We start from the raw sequence: 22,651 nt of genomic DNA on the forward strand, positions 1-22,651 counted from the left end.
AAAACGGTTTTCTTGTTTTCAAATGTGGCAACCCCCCCCCCCTCGGTAAGTCAACATGGTTCAGACCGAATCCCCTCTGTCAGTTTCAAGTTGCGCCTACTAGTCCCTGACTGGCTGGCCTGGCAGGACTAAACTAGCAATACTCTCGAACAGGACGAGATAACACGTTAGATTCGGGATAATATGTGAACCTGTTTACCTGCAATGGAATTTCTATTGAGATCGGTGGATGTATTAATGTCATGATTCAAAGGTAAGACATATCGATCTTGAGCGCGGTTGGTTCGTTTTTGATTTGGTTTAGGGTCTGTACCCTTTGCACGTTTTGGAATGTCACGCTTTGGTGGTTCTCGTTAGGTAAGGCTCTCGACATTAAACTAGCTGTTATGGATTAAACTACAGACAAAGTTTTTTTTATTGCTAATCCGTTCTTCCAATGCGCATTGTGTTATATAGATCGAATGACGAGCCTGTAAGATCAGTGGATTGTAGCACAGTGTGTGCTTTGAATGAATGCAGGTCCTCGGACACACTACTATGATATCTTCTATTTTTAAATTGAATGATATAATCAGTCGAAATTGCTAAGGTTGTCTACATGCTCTGCCCGTATCGCAATTGTGTTTCAAGATGCGCATAGTGTTCATCATAAAGTCTTCCTACTGGGAAACAATTTGACCATGCCATCTTGCAGTGTATTGAAAAAAACAAAACAAAAAATACCTGCAATAGTTGTCTCGGACAACCCTTCTAGTGTTGTCATCGATGTCTTCAGAGTTCTACAGCTCATTTGACATATGCACTAGGTTTGCAGCCTTATGTATTCATATATCTCGTTGCTGCTGAAATGCATTGTACGTAAATATTTTTATTGCCTAGTGAAAATAAGTTTACTTGTAGATGTAGATGCTGTGTTTTTTAATATGGAATAACAAGAGTTTGGAGTGTCTTCTGACACGAGTGGAGTTAGTTATGCCCTTATTTCGGCTTCTATATCAAACACTGAGATATGTAGTCGTTGACCATTTGCTTGTGTAACATTTCACTGAACGCTGTCAAAGTTGATCTGTATGTTCTGCAGCTCACCCTGAAAACAAAATAAAACAAACAATTTAGTGACACTTTTAAAAACATAACTGGTTAGCTACGGAGTTTATCATCTTTTTTACTTTGTTTTTGTAAGACGTTATTTAGGCATGCTGTCTTCTATAGATGCTTGTGTTCCTTGTGTTGTCTAGTAGCATGCTCAGCAATACAATGCCCTTTGACTGTAGTTGACCCACATTGGACCAAATACTTGGCAACAATACCCTTAGGTCAAAAGGAACAATAACGTTTCGACTTGATGGGCACTCTGAACAAAAGTATTTTCCTTTTGTGTCTGCACCAGGGCTTTTAGATATATTGTGATGTTACATGGTTTTCTGCAGTCCCCCAAGCATCACTTGTTCACATTTACCAATCGTCCAGTCATTCATGCTATACTACTATTCATGCTATGGACTCTGAAGGTCAATGACTGCAGTAAGACAGATGCTAGCTGGGAGTGCTGAGCCCTTTGTGGCTCCCTCTGTTATCATAGCTCAGTTTCCTTCCCAAGAGAATAGGATATGGAAAGGAGGACGTGGAATAGTAAGTGTCCTTGCTGACTGACTCATCAATGACGGGACAATTAAACAGAGCAATTCCAACGAATGAGTGACGTTTTTCTCAGGATAAACTGGTGCTGACTCTGTCCTACCTGTTGTACTTTCTGGTCCATAGTCCTTGGCTTTCGAAGATTGGATTGAAGAGGAAGAGGGAGAATTTCCTAACTTATACAAACCGTTAGTTACCCACAGAAATCACATACAGGTTTTATATCATACTAGTTCTAAGACAGGTTTTCCTGGCATCCGCTCAAAGTTCTTCACATTCACTAAGGTGAATTGATAGAATCAGATTATACATGTTTGTATTTTAATCATTTTAATTGTGGCTATGACAGAGCTTATGCCATGTGATAGCTTATTCCCCTGAAAATATGTATGCAAGTATGTGCTTCATCAGTCTATGCTTTATCATGAACACATTGAATCAATGCCAGTTATATTGTACCACACTCGCATCCTAAATATGAGTTTAAATATGCCAATAAATCCCTAGTTGATGGGTGTATATTGTCTTATATTGATTCCATGATCAATGACAAGTTGATTTTCCAATGTTTGGTCACATAAGTGAAAGGAAGGAGGTAAGGTGGTAGGAAAGAAAGAAAGCTATTTAAAATCAGCCCCTGCGGTTGAATGTTATTAAATTATGTCACTCCTTTTCCAACTATCCCTAAGCCTAACCCATTCATGACTCATCAGAAGTGACAACAATGAAGGTGACAAGTATAATTTTAGTAGACCAGGTCCAATGTGCTCTGTGGCCTAAAAAGGATACATGTCTGTAATTTGATTCTTATGGTGAGCAGTTAAGCGTTCAAAGTTTATACTTTGAAACAGTCGAGTACCGCAAGGAATTCACCTTATTGAGCCAACCGACTCGCTTTGGTATGTCCAGATGACGCCTAGAAATGTAGCCTCTTAGGATGTGCAACATCATTTGCCTCAAAGGAAAATACAATGTGCACCCTTTTAAATTGTTTTTTTTCAAAGATATTAAGCCAAATTATACTCAAGTATCTTTGTAAAAAAAAAAAACTATTCTTTGTATTGACAACACCGGGTTTATGAGACTAGCCTTATAAATGGAAATGACTGGTTCACTACATGGTTGAAGTTGTCCTTACTTGTGCCAACCCATTGCATGTGTACCAACCAAGATCTTACAGTAATACGGCTGCTCTGTTAATTCTACCTCATGGTCTCACAGTGGGTCACTGTGACAACTGCATACCTCAGTCCAGTCAAATTGGACTGTTTACATTGAGCCAGTCAGCTAACCTTTGAACAGTAGATTGTGAGTAACCCGGCCTCATGCTGTGCTCTGCCATGCTCTCCATGGAGCATTAACTGCAAAAGCAATATTTGTTTTTGTTTATTATCGATACATATTTTTAGTAGTAGTAGTAGTAGTAGCACATAATCTATATGATTAACTTTTGGCATTTTAAAACGTTATCCAAATCCAACACCATGGCACATTAAATACTTATTGTATTAAAAGATTAGGGCCGCATTAACAGGCCAGGTACCTTACTTTGTTAAAATTATCGGTTAATCAATCCTGATGCATAATTAGTATTTTTCTATTGATATATTGCTACAATTCAGGTTGTCTTATTTGGCCTTAGTATTGCTTGATTTGAATCTATCCTAAACTGCATTAATCTATTGCTCATTTTCCTCTTACTTTTATAAATGACAAACATGTCATCAACATTGGCATCATCACGGGATTGTGGTGAGACCAACCTGTCTGAAGTCGCTTCACTTTCAGAAACGTTTTTTCCCCGCTGATAGGAAATATTTTACATCTCTCCTGGTATTAGTTTACGACACCTTAGGGCCATTTCTCTCAGACGGGGAATACTCTATTCCCAAAGAACTAGCCTGCTAATAGGCTGTCAGCCCTTTGAAAACAGAGGAGCTCAGTGGGTATAGTGCCATGCCTTTTGCCAGTTTCCACCAGTAACTTCCTAGTTGGCTTTTTTCAAAGAAAGATAAAAGCCTCATTAATATGCTGAAATAAGATCCCTCTCAGGTTGACTATAAACTGAATGAATACATTATTGAACATAAGACTAGTGATTCCCATCCCTCCCAAAATGCCTTGTTTTGTGAGAAAGTGGTTACTGTCTAGTTTGACGCAGGGTGAACACATGGTGTTAGGTAGCTGTAGCTGTTTCACTGCAGCCAGTCTGATGTCACAGGTCAGACTTTGTGGGTCTTTCTTCAGGTCCCGAGAAAGTGCAAAACTGAGATCAGACTCGGAGACACAACGTGGGTCTTTGCAGAGCTTCCGGCCTTATAATTTCCAAATCATATTAAAGTTTGTACACAAGGAGGCTGTGCAACGTTTCAAACCACAAATCAACAAATTAGTAAATCCGGAAACAGAAATGCAACACAGTCTGCTCCATTGAAAAATTTACAAAATGTTCATGTTGAAATAGCAATATATATCCATGTGATAAAGATATTCCAAAATCATTCAAATTACATGATATGACATACAGCTGAGAAGCAGTTTGTCTACTATGGTAATAAATTAAAAATACAGTGTCTGGCTGTTGAAAAGAAAACAAAATACTACACGTGATTCGACCAATCAGCCGCGTCTTGCCACGAAGGGCAGAACGTTGCTAAGCTCTTGAAGTCATTGACAGTTATGGGTGTGTGTGTGTACGCTCTCTGAGTAGCAGTTCTTGGCATTCATGATTGACTTAGAAGTGTGATTCGGGCTTCAGTGTACTTGCAGACTGGAGGGAGCTGTGCGTCGTGCTTCACTCTAAAGCCTCCCTCTGTGGCATGGCCACCAGCAACTAGGCACCATGTGCACCCTCTATGACGCCATGCCCAGGCCACAGTTTAAGTGTCTATGCTCTGTACCAAGCGACGAGCTCGACCCACAACGCTTCCTTTCTGAAAGGCCTTTTATTCTTGATGTTCCCAGACCTTGCTGTGTCTGAGTGTCCACCACTTGTTTACCAGCTGAGCTGCTCCTGTTCCACCCACGCAACCAAGGATTAGTGAAAGTTTGTGTCACAGGATTATAGCGGGTACTCCTGGCTGCAACTGTTACATTTTCTGTTCTTGCAGAGTTATAGCCTCATTTGTGATATTTTCAATGTCGGCACTGCAAAACTCTTCTAAAGTGCAGCAGTATTACACAAACATTTTTGGATTATTGGGGCCATTATACAATAACTACATTTTCCAAGATTAAACATCTGTAGTTTGGGTTTAATTTGTTATTATTGCTACAGCCATCCCTCGGTTATGTGACTGGAAATGCTCTAAGAATATTTCGGTTCTGATTGTCTGCACACCGCTGAGCTGTTTTTAGATTTCCCGTTGATTACAATCCAAATCTGAAGTCGCTGTTGGCGAAAGCCCCTAAAATGTGTTTTTGTCATTATTATAGCCTAGCTAGGTAGACAAGGACCGCTGAAACATTGTCTGACTGGAGTTTTCCATCGCTGCCAAGAAAAAGATGAAGTTGCCAAAAGCTTGGAATGTATTGTGTGTTTTTCCCATTGTATGCATTGAGATAAGTTGTACATTTTGGCCTGGCTGTTTGCTATTCTGTCCATCATGTATCACTAAGTGTACCTAAGTAAAAGGATTTGCTATAACATGATTGCTATGTGTTGGAAAAAATGTGAATCAGTCATCACCTGAAGTCGATGTTGGAAGGTCGTTGAAGGAAATGCTGTTCGTTGTTTTATTCTGCTACAGAAGGGTAACATATAACCAGATGGGTATATATTTTTGCATATCAATACGGGGCTAATATGCCACCTGGTCAGGCTGTGTTCTACTCGTTCCTACTTCCTTGTTTCATTTACTTATTCTCATACGATACTGTGCTGGCTCTGTGTAGGCGTTGATCATTGATTGCACTCACAGTCTCTGCAGTGGTTAGCTCGGCTGTGAGTAGCCTAGCCTGAGAAAATATGTATTGGCACAGCAGACACAATGCAGCTGAGGGTTCTCATGTGATAGCAACGCAAATGATTGAGACATAGGCAAATCACAAAATCCCATGTTGTAGCCAAATCAGTGCCATGATAACTGGAACTCTTTCTGTGCTTTGGACAGAAGAATCTTTCCATAATGATGTGAAACAATTTATATCTCACTTTCTGCCAATCTGTTGTTTGAAAATTATTGAGCGAAAGGTAAAGATTGCCTTTCCCTTCTTAGGAAAACATTGGCAGTGCTTAAAATGTATTAAATTATCATTCATTGATCAAACAATATTTTGTTACCGCCTTATCAGATGTCCTTCAAAGAGAATCTAACAATGTAATGTAAATACTCACTGAAAAGAGCATAACAAGAGAATGTGTTTCGATGCAGAAGTTTGAATGTCTTTTTGTGAAAATAATATTTCACCAGCATGTAACCCTACAAATTGAGGTAGCCTAGATTTGAATCAACCGTGTTTTACAATGTTTATGTGTAAAAGCTTTCAATGGATCAATTACAATGGATCGTCATGAGCCACTGAAATTCCCTAATTCAATGGTTCTCGGATTCAGTCTGAGACTTCCATACTGTTGAATCAAAACAAATTGGCAGGACTGTAAGGCAGACTAGGGCTGCTGCAGTTAATCAAAGCATGTGGCAGATCTACAGTTTAACCTTTTCGGAGATTACATAACACGAGAAGTTCAAGGCTTCTAAGTAACCTACCTTATTAGGTAATGTCTGTCTTGACTTGACCACAGACTGGTAGTTGGTAGTGATCTTTAAACATAAAACAATTTGTAATAAAAAAAACAAGGGCTTGATATTGTGCGAGTTGAAACGAAACAATTGAGCACATTTCTCAGGCTTCAGTTTCGTCCTTTCTGTTCTCGACCAATGAAATGAGACTCCGGTGAAGTTGCAAGAATGAGTGACATTTTTAAATTATTACATCCAGTGATGTAGCCTTCTGTCGTGGCCGTAAATGATGATGATTTCTCAATAAGAATCCGGATATCGCCTTTATTGGGCACAAGGACCATGATGTTAATATTAGGGTCCTACTCACGTAGTAAACCAGGTATGTAATGCTACTTTGCACTGTCTTTTGAGAAATTGTTGACTCATAACCTCCTACACTATTATGAGTGTTTTGTTTAGCATCACTTGTTGATCTGGCAAATAGAATATTTGCAAAATAGAATATTTGCCAGAATCAACACACAATTTCAGCACGCCATGAATATGTAATGCATTGCTATTGGATTTGTTGTAATCGTATCTCCATTTCTATAACACAAAGCAACCTTTATCCACCAGTTCCTGGCTTGATAAACCTAAAAACATTTGTCAGTGTTTTGTTTTTTTAAGATGAATGGCAATCGTTTAATCCAAAACATCCCATGCCTATACCATGCGCAGAATAGATAGGGGGATTTATGTGACTGAATGTAAACGCACACATTTTTTGTGGGGAAAATCCTATAGCCTTTTCAGATGGCATTTAGTTGAAATGCAAAGCTTTACTCAAACTCGTTTGATGAAATCGTATTAAAGGGATTAGCATTCGGCTATATTCAGGATTATTTATACGTATTTGTTTTTTCTGTTTTAGAATTCTGTGAACAAGCACATCCTTACTTTTCGATTGTTTACTCTATTGCTTGCCTTTTGTTAGCCGACCTTAACTAATATGAAGTTAATTCTAATTGTATTATCAGACTTCATGTAAACATCCTTGATCATAATTCTACAGAATGAAGATTATGTTGTGAGATGTTTGAATTGTGTAAGATAAAAAAATAAGAGATCTGAAACCTTTCTTTTTTATTGTTATTGAACAAGTTTGTGGCTGGGCTAGATCACGCTCTGCTCTTACATTTTTCTCATCGGGCCTCATTGACTGAGGTGAAGCCAAACCCTTAGCCTGGTATTTCCACAGCAGTGGGGAAGGCAGGATGTGAAAGAGAGATGCAGCTGACCCCTGTACCTGCATCTCTCTCATCATACTGCAACTGGGACTTTGAGTTTCCATGACCTGAGCTAGTTTTCACCATAGCCTACAGGAACATCCACGCACCACACACTGTACTTGCATGTTCTGAACCTATTTGTTTTACGTGTTCCCTTAAGGCTGTGACACAAACTAAATAACATTGACAAGCATTACAAGAAGACGAGAACAACGTTAAAGTTCATTTGTATTCATTGAGTAATTGGTGGCACAAGGTTGCATGATGTCATGCGATGATTTATGTTGCAAGTTTGCAACCTTCTAGTTGTCCTCAACTATCTATTATACTGTACTGGATTGCTGCCCTTTCCAGTTAAGAATCGTTTCTGCTGCCAACCCTTGCAGGGTAAGCAGCTTGACAAGTGTTTTCAGTCAGGTAAAAGTAGAAGGGTGTCTATCTTTATTTCATTGGGGTCATTTTAGCACAGGAAGACTTGTGTAAGAAAAGTACGTGGAGCATATTCCAGTGCCTTTGCTGGAGGTTGTCCTTTGATAGCCACTGGCCACTAGCAAAGCAAAAGACTTCCCAGTCACAGGAGAGACAGTTGTGGAGCTGGACCTTAATGTTATTGGAGCGGTCAACATTTGAACCACTTGTATGAACTCTGACTTATTTCGGTACAAATAATAATGCTTGTTTCTTGTGGACCGCATTTATTTTCATAAAAACTGTAGTCCACGTTTCGAGAAAAAAACACCCTGGCTTTTTTTTCTGTTTTTATCGTTTTGCCTCTTCTTGAGTTGAAGCTTCAACCACAATTCTACCCATCAATTCTGCAATGCAGCCAATGACAACACAGGGAACACATACAAAATAGTTTTAAATTAGATGGATAATGGTTCATTAGAAGATATCTCCACCATGTATCTTCTGCAATGGTTTTAACTTGACAAAATACAAACATCTTCTGCAATGGTTTTAACTTGACAAAATACAAACAAAATAGTTTTAAATGAGATGGATAATAGTTAATTAGAAGATTTCTCCACCATGTATCTTCTGCAATGGTTTTAACTTTGCCTCCATTCTAATCTTTTGACCCACAACAGTTTTAGATAAAAATGACCCTGGAGTCCAGAGTAATTGCGTGCCACTGGGATTCATTCGGGTACTGGTGCTTCCTGTTGAGCCCGGTGTAGTCCTGTCGCTTCCTGAGTCCAGCAGCACCATTCCTAGACAGATAAGGAGTTGCAAAGGTTACATCAACTCCAAGGAATCTCTGTAATGAGCCCTACAAGATAACAATCCTTGAATGACCTATCTTCTATCAAGAAATACCTGTCCTGGTTTACCTCATTTTGCTGGGGTTGTGGAGACCAGAATAATCTGGTGGTAATTATTCAGGTTAAAGTTGTGTTCTTCTGTAGGATCAAATCAACCTTTTTGAAGAGAAATGTTTTGTATTCCAGCACACAGCAATACGGAAGCTCTTTATTGGATTCACTGTTTGAGTGGTTTACCGGTTTTGTGTTTCCTTTGTGGCTCTGGCTAACATGTTTGATCATGTAACTTCTGCTAGTAGGCCTCGAAACAAACATTGACACATTTGGAGGTAAACTTCACTGACAGAACTGCCTTCAGATACTGTTCTATTATTTGCTCTCATCGAAAATAATTAAACCACTCTCCAGAACTGATTCACCTTCCAGTTACGCAACGTTACTTAACCTTCCTTTCTCTCTCCTCCTCCAGGTGGAAGCGGCTTGAGGCTGGCAGTTAGACGATCCTCCCCCATCGTCGGAGAGGCGGCGTCAGGGCCGGTGTGAGGGCCGGTGCTGGATCCAGAGACCCCTGCCAGGGGGGGGGTTTCAGGGCCCTCATCGCCCTGCGGGTGTGAGTCTGGACCATGGGGGACGTGGGGGCGGGGGCGGCGGGGGGCGGGGTCAAGGTGATCCGCTCGCACACGCTGTTCGACAACTTCGTCCAGGCCAGCACATGCAAGGGCACGCTGAAGGCCTTCCAGGAGCTGTGTGACCACCTGGAGCTCCAGCCCACAGACTCCCGGGTCTTCTACCACAAGCTCAAGTCCAAGCTCAACTACTGGAAGGCCAAGGCGCTCTGGGCCAAGCTGGACAAGAGGGCCGGCCAGAAGGAGTACAAGAAGGGCCGAGCGTGCGCCAACTCTAAGGTAGGCCTCCCGTCCCATATGGTTAGGAAGGGGATTTAGGATCGTCTTTTTGACAAGCCCCCTTTCAAAGTCGGCGTATAAAGTTCACCGTGTTTTGTTTAGAGTCAAAAACAAGTTACTAAGGACGATGGATCGTCCTTAGTAACTAAGGACGATCCATACACGAAAAATTAACTATTAGTTACTAATAGTAACTAATAGTTATTTTCCTTTTGGTTTTCTTTGGTCTTTTTGGGTGGGATTTTGAACAAAGCAAAACAAACTACTGTAAATACTAGGGGTGTGACGAGATCTCGTGCCACGAGATCTCGCGAGATTAAACTCGACGATATTACCCGTCGGGTTAAAAATCTGTCTCGCGAGATTTGTGAGCTATCCAAACTTCTATTTGTGGCCTGTAGGGGCAGTAATGCGCCTTTGCTACGTCTAGAATGACGTCGGAAAATACCCGTATTACCGTCAAAGATGCCCCCGCCACTTTTAAATCATTTGTTTGGCAGCATTTTGGGTAGGCCTACCCGGCGGAAATGATGAATGGCAGTACAGTGACTGATAAGACGGACAATACCAAGTCGTCAGTGACATACTTGGTCAGACTCTGTTTGCACTATTTGCACTCTGTATTGACGGAGTAGAACTTTGATTTGGTTTTGCACATAATATTGTTTGCACTTGAAAAAAAGAGAATTATTTAATTTACTTTATTTTCAACTTTTATAAATTCTAGTTTTAGTTTAAATTTCATGCATGTAAAGAGTTATAATAAAACATTTCAAAATGCATGTGCAACTCGGTTAAATAAAAGTCTGTTGGTCCAGTCATATATTTTGTCATTGTAGTTTTCTAAAAATCTCGTCTCGTCTCGTGAGCTGAGTGTATCGTCATACCCCTAGTAAATACTGAATTAGTCATGTTCTGTGACTCTAAATACGACTGGTGACCGAGAAGACAACGAACACAACTCGTCTCATGTCACCTAAAAATCGTTTGAATACGTTTCATCATCATCATCATCCTCATTATCTTCTTCCCCATGCGTCCCCTAGTGTCTGATCATCGGTGCGGGGCCCTGCGGCCTGCGTACGGCCATAGAGCTGGGCTTCCTGGGGGCCAAGGTAGTGCTGCTGGAGAAGAGAGACATCTTCTCCAGGAACAACGTGCTCCATCTCTGGCCCTTCACCATCCAGGACCTCCGGGGCCTGGGGGCCAAGAAGTTCTATGGGAAGTTCTGCGCTGGCGCTATCGATCATATCAGTGAGTGGACGTCGCTTTCTGTACTGAATAAATATATATTCAGTCATTTAGTGTTTAAAGGGGACATATTATACCACCAGGTGTGAGTAGGATTTGCCGTTACAAGCCGTTTTGAAAATCTGCCTTTTCTGATATCGCAAGTGGGTGTGTCTACCTAGGAGTATGTTGGATAGGTCAGTCTACCAGCGTCCCCAGTGGACCGTAGCAACGTTGCTTGTCTAACCGTCATGCATCTAGGTGGACACGCCCACCTATGATGTCAGAAGAAGCAGATGTTCAAAATGGCTAATCACACTCACACCTGGTGGTATAATATGTCGCCTTTTAAGTGTTTTGAGACACCCCATAAGTGTGTCTCAAGCCCCCTTTCCTTAACACGTCATCACATATGTTTTGCTTTTGAACTAATGTTATCTCCTATTATAATTCAAATGAATTTACAGAGACGTCATTGCATTTCAGGCAGACTGTGGACATTGGTGTATTCAAACACACCACCATTCCTCTGAGAACCCTAACCACTAGACTACATACAATTTGTGCGTCTGCTACAAATATTTGGATAACATAGTAATGCAATATCCCGTTTGCTTGAAGACGAAAACCAAAGACGGCTGCATTCTGTTTGTAGGGGGATTATGATGATTGGGTGGATAATGTTGTTTCACGGTCGTTGTGTTACTGACATCAGTCCCGTGTTCGGGCCTCCTCTTGTTGCGCTGCAGGTATCCGTCAACTCCAACTCATGCTGCTCAAGGTGGCTCTGCTGGTGGGCATCGAGATCCACGTCAACGTGGAGTTCAAGGGGCTGATCGAGCCTCCCGAGGACCAGGAGAGCGAAAGTAAGCCACGCTTCCAGATGACGAAATGCCCTTTTAGCTGGGTGACTCTTCTTAATCGCAGTTGCTTTCTTAAAGGGATTTATAAACCAGCGTTTAATGACAACCCCTAATCCCGAGGGTAATAAAACCACACAACACCAAAACAAGGGAGGAAGAACTTAAAGGCTCTGATGATTAGTCAAGAACTAGTTGGTTGGTGTATCACCATATGAAGAAAGTCTCCAGTACACATTGCTTCAGCATGCGTTGACATAAATTGATGTCAAGAAAAACCTGTGTTTAACACTTAACACATGGTTGACTCATTTCTGACTGATGACACATGGCCTGCTGTGATCTCAGAGATAGGCTGGCGGGCTGAGATTAACCCCAGGACACACCCCGTCAACGAGCTGGAGTTTGATGTCATCATCGGGGCCGATGGAAGGAGAAACACCCTGGCAGGCAAGTCGGTGTGCGTGTGTGTGCGTGTCTGCTTGGCATCGTCGTATTGTTCTCGCTCCCCCTTTCCTGTTCTTCGAAAAACAATTACTTGAACTTCTTTCTGTGGGGGTGTGAGCTTTTTGGTATCTCATGGTTCTAAATGCCATTCAAATTATTGGGGGTCACGATGGGGTTCAAAATCTATTCTCAATTCAGTATACTTGTAAAAGGAAACTTGTCTTAGGTTTACAATTTAAATAATATAACCTCATCTTCTTACACCCCTACTGCTGTTTATTAATCGTACAACCTTACCTTCCTGATTCTCAACGTTTGAAGTCCTCCTCTCTGCCTCCTTCCTTCCGCCTCATTTCCCCTCCTAGGATTCGCACGCAAGGAGTTTCGGGGAAAGCTGGCCATCGCCATCACGGCAAACTTCATCAACAGGCACACGACGGCAGAGGCCAGCGTGGAGGAGATCAGCGGCGTGGCGTTCATCTTCAACCAAAAGTTCTTCCAGGACCTCCGAGAAGCCACAGGTCCGCCCAGCTCAGCGCCAGAAACACCCATAACTCAGATCCCTTTTTTCAACATATTCCCACCAGTTACATGGACGACTTTAGCTGTAGAAGAAGTAGAAAAATCGGCCTTAACCCTCCAATTAAATAGTTGGATGGCAGCTCTCCCATTGGAGTTCACTGCTGACGTTGCATGTGTCCCCAGGCCTTTGTTGTGTGAGCTCTAGTCCATGTAATTGCCGCTGTTGTCAACTAATGATGGCATTTACAGTTGGCAGTCACACAGCAGTCTGCGAGAGCCAATGGGAACAAAGGGTGAATTGGTTTTTGAGCATGATGGTAACAATGCTTAACTCTCTCTCTCTCTTTCGTTCCTCCTCAAGGGGTTGACCTGGAAAACATCGTCTACTACAAGGACGACACACACTACTTTGTGATGACGGCCAAGAAGCAGAGCCTCCTGGAGAAAGGAGTCATCCTGCATGTGGGTGATCCATGACTGGCTTTTCCTAGGCTGAGACTTTTCATGCGGTTGTTTTTATTTCCTCTTGAGGGATAATGTGATAGAGTCAGACAAGGTCTGTGTTGAACAATGAACACCAACTGCCAAGTAAAGCATAATTTAGTCAGTGTTCATGTCCTTCGTCTGCCCACTTTACTCAGGAAATGAGTGCATTTTCTGGATTGTTGTTGGTGCTTTTATATCTTAAGGCTTTCCTTATTTTTAAAGGTCACACAGTTCACTGCTGTTTTTTAAGTGACACTTTGTTCTTGAGGGGGTTTAAACAAAATGACTTTCCTCCTGTGCGCTGCCCAATTTGAAATTACATCTTTGGGGGATTTCTAAATGGTTAGAGAAAGAAATAGTTGCTAAAGCACCACTTAACCGGCACTCAATTATCTCCGAAGTTAGCTTGTCTGGAGCCCAGGGTTAAGCCATGGGTGACTTGGTGACTTTGTGTCTTTGTCTCTGTCTGTCATTCCATCTGGAAGGTCAGGACCTAGCAATGCTAAACTATTCTAAAGGTTTTTCAACATCCCTTGACGAACTTAAACTTTATACAGATATATTTTAGCTTTCTTTTTTTACACCAGTTTAAAGTTTTCGGTTGGAATGAGTCGGGTCAGGGAAGGAGACGTGTTGGAACGTACTGGTACCCGGATAGGCGGTAACTCCTCAGTCCCTCAGGCAATGTGTCAGTGTTCATTCAGAGTTCCCCCATCCCTCCGCCCACAGACCCACCACCACCCCGGTTTCATTCCCACATCGCAGCCCAGGGACCGATGGGGAAGTCGGAATAACCACGCCATCACTTTTTCATGAGTAGCACTTTAAGAATGTGCTTGACATTTTTGAACTTTGAAACAAGCAATGTATGTTTTCCTAATCCACACTGCTGACTACGGAATAAATTACAAGTTTCGAGGATTCGTTGGACGCTCGAGAACAGAATCCTCGAGGGGTCCCCTTTGTGAACGAAAATGCAAACTTTCTCACCATTCATCTTCCTCCTAAGTCATCATTCCGCATTTTCTCGTGCCTCCAGGACTACGCGGACACGGAGATGCTGCTGTCCCGGGCCAACGTGGACCAGGCCGCCCTGCTCTCCTACGCCTGCGAGGCCGCCGACTTCTCAACCAATCGGCAGCTGCCCGCGCTCGACTTTGCCATCAACCACTACGGCCTGCCCGACGTGGCCATGTTCGACTTCACGTGCATGTACGCCTCGGAGAACGCCGCGCTGGTCCGGCAGCGCCACGGCCACAAACTGCTGGTGGCGCTGGTGGGGGACAGCCTGCTGGAGGTGAGCGGAATGACGCTCGCCGTGTTGGGAATGGGAGGGGTTCGGAAGGCTGAATAAAGGAATGATGTATGTGTACCAGTGTGATGTTGTTGCGCTAGATTGCAAGCAGAGACTCTTGTTTTGGGTTACATTACTAGATATACAGAGGTCTCTTATTTTGAAGGAGTAGAGTGGACAAACTAACGCAAGTTCGACAATGCCTTAGTTTGCGCTCTCTCTGTTCCCCGACTTTGAATGAGAAGACTTTGAATGAGAAGATGCAGGCTGGGGAAAATACGCCATTAGTTACCCGGTCGTCGTAGTGTCTTCACAAAGAATACAGAACGCAGAGTGAACCCCCGCTACATATGTCATACGTTGGACGCTTTTTTCTTATGGTATCGCCACTGAACTTGCGGTACTGCGAGACGTTGTTGTCTTACTGCACCACGACTTCAGTGCGTACGTTCTCTGCATAGTGTGGGAGCCTTATGCTCACCTTCTGCATGCACTGTGAGTGCATGATCTGAATACATTGAGTGTATCCGCTGGTTCTGCATGATCTGAATACACTTTTCTGTGTATCTGCTGGTTCTACAAAATCTTAATACACGTCTCTGCTCCATAGCTAAATTGGCGTAAATAGTAAAACAAGAGAAGCCGCTTCTCCCAAGGTGACTTTGTTTGGACTGCTCTGTGTCAGTGTTTGCTGGTTGAAAAGTAATTGGTTCCCTTTCTTTCTTCTTGTGTTCCCGCAGCCTTTCTGGCCGATGGGGACGGGCATTGCCCGAGGGTTCCTTGCTGGCATCGACTCAGCCTGGATGGTGCGAAGCTGGGCTCAGGGAAACAGCCCCTTGGAGGTGTTGGCCGAAAGGTGAGGGGAGAGTGGATCGACTCATATTGCAAACTCAAGGCCTCTTCCTTCTCCTCCTCCTCCCCTCCCCATGTTCCTTCCATCTTATAACAAGAGACGCACACACACACGCAACCGCCACAACACACTTAAAGTACTTTAAGAGGAAGTATGTCTCTATTAGGTCTGTGGCGTCAGGACACTCCTTCTTTGCTGCTAATGAGATCAGAGGCTTTCTTGAGTGCATCGTGGTATACTCAGCTCTGTCTTACAGCCCCCCCACCCACCCACCACCATCACCACAATCCCATCTGTATATGATTTACCATGAGCCTCAACCTCTGGGTTATCTCCTCCTCCGTAGTTGTAGGTTTACATCCATTTGGAACCCAGTTGTAGGCGGCACCAATGGAGCCCCTTTCTGAAAGTAAACAATAACGTTCTTTTGTTAGCATGGCTGAGAGTGGAGGTAGACTAATCCCTTAACTAGGGCTGTACCCGAATCATCGTCAACAGGTCACTCATTTGACGATTTTCCAGCTTATACGCCATTACGGTAACTGTCTTAAGGGAATAGGTTGATTTGACGTAAACGACAGAGCCATATGGCTGAGTCCAGTTTAACATTAAAAGAGAACCAACATACAATATAACGGATGGATTTTTAACAAATATTCACAACATCAGTTATTTCTGAGGTTGTGTGTGGGCATGTGCAAATATGCATCAACAAGCAAATATGTACAGTGTATATCCACATAACAAGAGTAACCACTAGGACGCTACCTCCTGTCCATTATTTTATAGTGAGAAAGATAGCAACCCTAGTTTCATACAGTAAACTGTGTTCAAAACAAGACTAGGTTAGTCCAGGTTTGGTTTTCTATATGTTGGTTTCATTAGGTCTCGCATTAAAAGCGTATTATTGAATTTGTTGGCTTGTAGTAATTACTTTCTCTTTTCCATGATAACTGTTGTGACTTTGCTATAGGTTAAGCCTCTATATCCTGTTTGATTCCATTATTGCAAGGCATTTAAAAAAACGGAGATTGTTGGACTGTGAGAATGTACCTGTAACTGGTTAACTTTTTAGGGTCCAGCCCTACCCTGAATGCTTAGCAAACACCGGAAATTAAGTTTTATTAATGGGTCGTTTGGCTGAATATGTCCAGCATTGAAACTATTTTCAAATATTATACAATCTTCTCTCATACCAGTTATATATAGTTTTATTTTTACTGCTTAACGAGGTTAGGATGCCAAGGTTAGGTCTTGGCTCAACCTCAAATATGCCACCATCATTTAAGAGCTCTGCTCTCAGAATCTGACATCCTCACCTCATAAAATAAACACTTAAAATGGCAACGGGAAGGTATTGTACCCTAGTATGGTACATTACCATCTTAGGAGCTGGACTTCAATCTCAAAAGTAAAACGGTACAATTATTTGAGACCACTGTAGAACTAACGTAATATGTGAAACACTGCTAGCTCTATAGAGCTATGCCCATTGTTAATAGAGCAAAAAATCCCATAGATGATGTAACAATATTGTTGTTATATTTTATAATAATACCAGATCAATCACCTGTTAACCCCTGGTTCCCCGATTTCTCATGAGTGAAACAATGCAAACTGTAGTCCCGTATCCATGCCTACAACAGACAAAACTCTACTTCTGGTTCGCCACACCACAGCAAGATGACCTAGTTTGGAGAGTCGATGAAGCCTGTTATTCGTACATGCTCTGTTTTGCTTTGTTTTGCCTCCAGCGAACTTCAACTTAGAAAAGCTCTGTTCAGCTGTAGGTGGAGTAAATGATTTGTTTCGTTTCGGACCACAGGGAGAGTATTTACCGCCTGCTGCCGCAGACCACACCGGAGAACGTCAGTAAGAACTTCAGTCATTACAGTGTGGATCCCACCACGCGCTACCCCAACGTCAGCCTCAACTTCCTCAGGCCAAACCAGGTAGGACCGGAGGGCACAGCCCCACACATCCCGTTATCCATTATTCAGTTCAGACGCCTGTCTGTTTATCTTCTTTTATGAATTATTTTGATTTAGTTTCAAAGATTGGAATCAATAATCTATTTAATTGTGAACATTGAAGATGACAGCCACTGTAAATGTGTATGTTTGAGATTATTTCCAACCTTTGCATGGAAGAGATGCATGTTTTCATACTAAGCTGTGTGTGTGTGATTCATCTCTGCAGGTCCGCCACCTTATTGACAACGGGGAGTCCAGAGAAATGCGCATTGAGATTGAGAACGTGATCAACTCTGCGTCGTCCAAATTGACCAGGAACGGTGCGTAACAATTATGTGTTCAAGTTGGACAGCAGCTCATAGTTGATATCAATGGTGTGAATCTTGAATAATATTTAGAGGTTCAATTCAAATGTAGCGTTTTAATTAATTTTTTTGAAATTCCGAAATGTGACAATGAACTGTTTTTTAATATTTTAGAATATTACCGGTATGACAAGCGGTTGCGAGGTAACATGAAGCACAAACGCATGGCGTGTTTATCTGGGTGTGATTCCACTAACTTAAGTTCAGTCCCAGATGATTTGTCCTCATTGATGTAACAAAGCATATGGAACTCGAGGAACAACTTGATGTGTTTGTGTCTGTGGATTGGATTGTTTGTTTTTTTGATGCACTGACTTGTCGTTTGAACTTCTTGTTTGGCCTTGATAGAGGATTGACTCTGACTCTTAACCTGTCTGGAATGTTTTTCTGTTCCATCAGTTCCATTTCAGTGTTGTGAGGGTAAACACTAAAATCCTATATTCATGCATTTTACCCCATGGTTCACACACACATACGCACACGCATACACACACCCACACACACTTACTTTTGCCCGATGCATTCCCATGATGCATTTGTGAATCCCAGTCCTATCTAGCTGTATTTAAAACATGTTTGCCCTTTTGTTCGTTTCCTGTACCCAGAATCCATCGCTCGATCCAGTAAGCTTCTCAACTGGTGCCAGAGGCAGACAGAGGGCTATAAAAACGTCAATGTTACGGACCTCACCACGTCCTGGAAGAGTGGGCTGGCCCTGTGCGCCCTCATACACCGATACAGACCGGATCTCATGTGAGTATATGGAAAACACTCACACGCTCAACACAAATTTGTGTCACAATGGGTAGGGATGCGGCCATCTTTCAAACATGTGCTTCAAACCCTTAGAGACTGAGCTACATATTACCAGGTGACTTCACGGTATGCAATGTTTGTGAGCCATGGAATTCCATGACTACCGCTGCCGCTGCTGTGTTTATGACCGGTTTCGTGGGATGTCTAACACCGGGGCTGTACTTCATATCAGTGTAACCTGCTACAAACACATTTGCCATCTGAATGGCCCGCTGTGTGTTATTGCCGTTGCCATGGGTCAACCCGGTGATTACCTTTTTATAATCGAATAATGTTCATGTCTACTTTGACCTTATTCAACCATGCAACGTTTATAGGGAGTTCTGGTTTACTGGCTTTTATAGTTCAAATGACCGGGGCACATTTGTCAGTCTGGCCAGACCTCTGTAAGGAAATTACGCTCGCTGGTACTGATACACTTATTCTGGAAGATGGACTATAAGTAGGGGGTATTCCCTTGGGGGCGGTGTAATGCAAAACACTAATGCATTGGCATTGTAGACTTTAGTATGTCATTCTAATTAGTTTGGATTGCCTGTCTTTTTGTAACGCAAGCTCAGCATCAGCATGTCTGCTAAGTGGTCCATTTTGTGTGTGTGTGTGTGTGTGTGTGTGTGTGTGTGTGTGTGTGTGTGTGTGTGTGTGTGTGTGTGTGTGTGTGTGTGTGTGTGTGTGTGTGTGTGTGTGTGTGTGTGTGTGTGTGTGTGTGTGTGTGTGCGTGTGTGTGTGTGAGAGATAATTATAGTATACATTTCATGTTGAACAAACTGCTCTGAATACACGTCTCTGCTACAAATGCAATGCACATCGTCTGTTGTGATGTTTATAGCATCAGTAATATAATTGTCACCAAAATATTAGTTGAGCATAGAACAATCAAAAGAATACATGTCATTTGTTTGAAAGGATGTGTTCGCTTGTTCAAATTCTTGCCTAGAGAAACTAGCCCCCTTCTCTGATTAAATATGTTTTTCTCCTGTTGTTCCCTCTGCTTGTTTTTCTTTCCTTGGCCTCAGGGAATACGACTCGTTAGATGAGCGGAACCAGGAGAGGAACAATCAGTTGGCGTTCGACGTGGCAGAGCGGGAGTTTGGTATCTCCCCCTGCATGACGGGCAAGGAGATGACCTCCGTGGCAGAGCCCGATAAGCTGTCCATGGTCATGTACATCAGCCAGTTCTACGAGATGTTTAAGGACACAGTGCCACCCGGAGGTGAGTTTGCGTCGGTGCAGCAGGCTCGATTTGGTTTCATAGCCATGGCCCCTTTGATGGTATTTGTCATGTGGGTCTTTATTTAATTAAGTGTATGTGCTTTTCAATTGAGAGAATGAAAGAATAGAATTAATTAACCATGGGGTTGCAAGGCGAGGAGTGGGACAGAAACGTCACTTATAAGACTACCTCTTCTATAGAATAAAGAATATGATTCAGATACTAATTAAACAAAAAAATAGTTTTCATGGAAGTCATTTTAGTTTGTAGAACGTATATATATTTTTTATTTAGAGTTAGGTCCTTCTTGAACTGAAATTCCTGTATTTCCGTCATCATTGAAGTACTCGTGCCCATTCCTGTACGTTATTCCAGATAACCCCAACCTGAGTCCAGAGGACAAGACGGCGTTGATCGCGAGCACCAAGTCGCCCATCTCCTTCCTCAGCAAGCTTGGCCAGAGCATCGCCATCTCCAGGAAACGCAACCCAAAGGTCAGGAGACCTCGCATCAGCCCCCGTTTAGGAACACTGAGTCATCCACTAACCACCGTGGCTGCAATTTAAGCAACCAACTCACTAAAAATATCCTCTCGCATGTCCACCACAGGACAAAAAGGAGAAGGAAACGGACGGTTTGGGGAAGAGGAGAAAAACCATCCAGGCGGGGAATTCTGAAGACGTAAGTGGACACGGCTTAGTTATTCCGTTCCAGTGAGCGCGCTAAAGTAAGTCTAGCCGACACCTTCCGATTCCCAACGATTTTCCTCCCCCCCCCCCCCCCCCCCCCCCCTCCCAGGAGGATCAGGTGAGGACGGGGCCTGACGACAGGCCGTCGCCCTCCACCACCCTGACGGACAGGAGGGTGGACCCCTCCGCCGCGGCGGGGGGCCGGGACAACAAGGTCAAGGTGATGGCCAACCAGCTGCTGGCCAAGTTTGAGGAGAACGCGCCGGAGAAGTCGACGGGCCTCAAGAGACAGGTATGCAGAGGGATCACTGACCACGGGTCTGTTTTTTAAAGTGCGCTTCCATCTAGGGGGAGGTTCTCAGCCTTGTCTTTGCCCAGTGCCCAGATGGGTTTCTGTCTGACACATGCATTTGGAGGAATGGTGCAAACACGATTTACACGGTTATCACGTAGGCTGGAGAACTGCTCGAAGGAAGGGATGTTGTCAGGATGTTTCGTGTTTTATCAAAAAAAAATTCAGCTGCAAATTATTTGTCCAATCGAATTTAAGAAATATCCAGATTCAACATGCCGCTCTTGCGTTTTTTCACAGACCTAGTCTTCTCGTGATTTAAAAAAAAAAAAGCAAAGAGAAAGAAAGTCGTGGGCCACGAATTAGCTGACGCCCAGAATGCTAATGTGGCGTGTCTGTGCTGGTGCAGTATTGTTCTGCAGGGCAGTAGGTGGCCTCATAGAGCTGAATGTGCTTCATGGTCCAGGCTGAATGGGTCCAAAGACCTGTGGGCTGGCAGCTACCCGGGCCCAGCAGAACGAGGCCAGTGGGAGGGAAGAGTGGGCTGAGGAAAGAACACCGGATTCAGTTGTCCATATCAGAAAGAACGGATCGCGCCTATGAACTCTTGCCATGCGTCATTCTCTTTTGTTGCTCTGTGCTTTAGAATGCTCTATGAGCAGGTCAGGACTAAACGTCCTGCTGGGGAATTGTTTAGTTTACAAACTGAAACTTTGTCCATCAGAATCGATGAATGAAACCTTTTGTGTGTTATTTAGTACACAAGGCTGAACTATGAATCATTTTACAGATAATAAGAATCATGAAACAATTGTTTGTATTTTGTTTTAACAATGCAAGTGCAACAATGCAAACAACTTCATAAATTTCAGCTTTTATAAAAGTTTTATAAATACAGCTGTTAAGGTGACAAAGGAATATTATCGGTTGATGTTGGGTGCTCATCTTATTTATACTAAAGCATTTGTTCTAGCCTTCTGTGTGCTGCAAATCTTACATAATGTTATGTTCGGCTGTTGCATTTCAACAGAACTTTCCATTAACATAACCAGTGGGTGTGATCTGTGATTCAGGATATATTACCATCTCAAGCAGGAGGGATGTTTTCTTTCTTTCTTTTTGTACTTTGTAACTTGTTGGTTCTAAAAGTGTGTCCTGCAGTGTGATCTTCTCATGACGTCATCAGTATTCTGGGGTCCCGGACCATGTCGCACTTACCTCCATGACTCTTTTCCTTTTTCTCCATCTCTCATCCCTCCTTCTCCTCCATGACCGGTATATTCTCGGGCCTCTTTAAAAAACGCGACACATCTCTTGCCTCACCCTTCGACCTCGAAGGCGGGCTCCCTCCCCAATCTGGACCGCATTCTCACCATTTGCCCGCCTGCTGCCCCTCACAAGCAGCCCAGCCGCCTGGCCCCTGTGCCAGCGTGGAGAAAGGTAAAAAGTGTACCCCCCCCCCCCCCAACAAAACAACCCCTAGTATCCCCAGCCTTCGCCATTAGATAACATAGCTAATCCTATCGCCTCACTCACCTTCTAACCATCTGTGAGTGTGATGGTGGGCTAGCTGCTAGCTGCTAGCTGCTTGTTGTGTCCTATACCAAGCGCTCCCCTGCCTCAAGACATCCTATGAGTAGCGCGTGGTAGCATGATGATGTCATCAAGCCTGTGGTCTGGTGTGTTGAGTCCAAACCTTTAAAAAGTCCTTCCTAACATAATCATTGGCTATTAACCCGGCTAGTCGTGTGTGTGTGTGTGTGTGTGTGTGTGTGTGTGTGTGTGTGTGTGTGTGTGTGTGTGTGTGTGTGTGTGTGTGTATGTGTGTGTGTCACATGGTTGGTGAG

General features: G+C 43.1%; 1 protein-coding gene and 1 long non-coding RNA gene across 24 annotated transcripts in view; one reads left to right on the forward strand and one right to left on the reverse strand.

The window, feature by feature from the left end:
• Nucleotides 1-22,651, forward strand: part of mical3a (microtubule associated monooxygenase, calponin and LIM domain containing 3a) — a 73,814-nt gene that overhangs the window by 18,384 nt on the left and 32,779 nt on the right. For 18 of the 23 annotated variants that reach the window (XM_030365177.1, XM_030365182.1, XM_030365181.1 and 15 more), the window contains exons 1-17: nt 102-253; nt 9,329-9,764; nt 10,811-11,018; nt 11,744-11,860; nt 12,203-12,304; nt 12,667-12,822; nt 13,185-13,285; nt 14,349-14,606; nt 15,344-15,459; nt 17,282-17,408; nt 17,656-17,749; nt 18,400-18,547; nt 19,627-19,823; nt 20,199-20,317; nt 20,433-20,504; nt 20,622-20,804; nt 22,143-22,244. In XM_030365177.1, coding sequence (XP_030221037.1) covers nt 9,483-9,764; nt 10,811-11,018; nt 11,744-11,860; nt 12,203-12,304; nt 12,667-12,822; nt 13,185-13,285; nt 14,349-14,606; nt 15,344-15,459; nt 17,282-17,408; nt 17,656-17,749; nt 18,400-18,547; nt 19,627-19,823; nt 20,199-20,317; nt 20,433-20,504; nt 20,622-20,804; nt 22,143-22,244 — 2,382 coding nt within the window. In that variant the 5' untranslated portion in view covers nt 102-253; nt 9,329-9,482. Of the gene's footprint in view, nt 1-101; nt 254-9,328; nt 9,765-10,810; nt 11,019-11,743; nt 11,861-12,202; nt 12,305-12,666; nt 12,823-13,184; nt 13,286-14,348; nt 14,607-15,343; nt 15,460-17,281; nt 17,409-17,655; nt 17,750-18,399; nt 18,548-19,626; nt 19,824-20,198; nt 20,318-20,432; nt 20,505-20,621; nt 20,805-22,142; nt 22,245-22,651 lie in introns of those variants that run through there. The other 5 variants (XM_030365197.1, XM_030365201.1, XM_030365199.1 and 2 more) reach the window with 2 other exon arrangements.
• On the reverse strand, nt 7,557-22,147 carry LOC115550312 (uncharacterized). Its single transcript, XR_003977884.1, has 3 exons — nt 22,023-22,147; nt 15,765-15,859; nt 7,557-8,808 (listed from the first exon to the last, which is right to left on the reverse strand). It is a non-coding gene; the product is annotated as an uncharacterized LOC115550312 (long non-coding RNA).

Source organism: Gadus morhua, chromosome 9 (assembly GCF_902167405.1).
Source record: "Gadus morhua chromosome 9, gadMor3.0, whole genome shotgun sequence".
NCBI classification, from domain to species: domain Eukaryota; kingdom Metazoa; phylum Chordata; class Actinopteri; order Gadiformes; family Gadidae; genus Gadus; species Gadus morhua.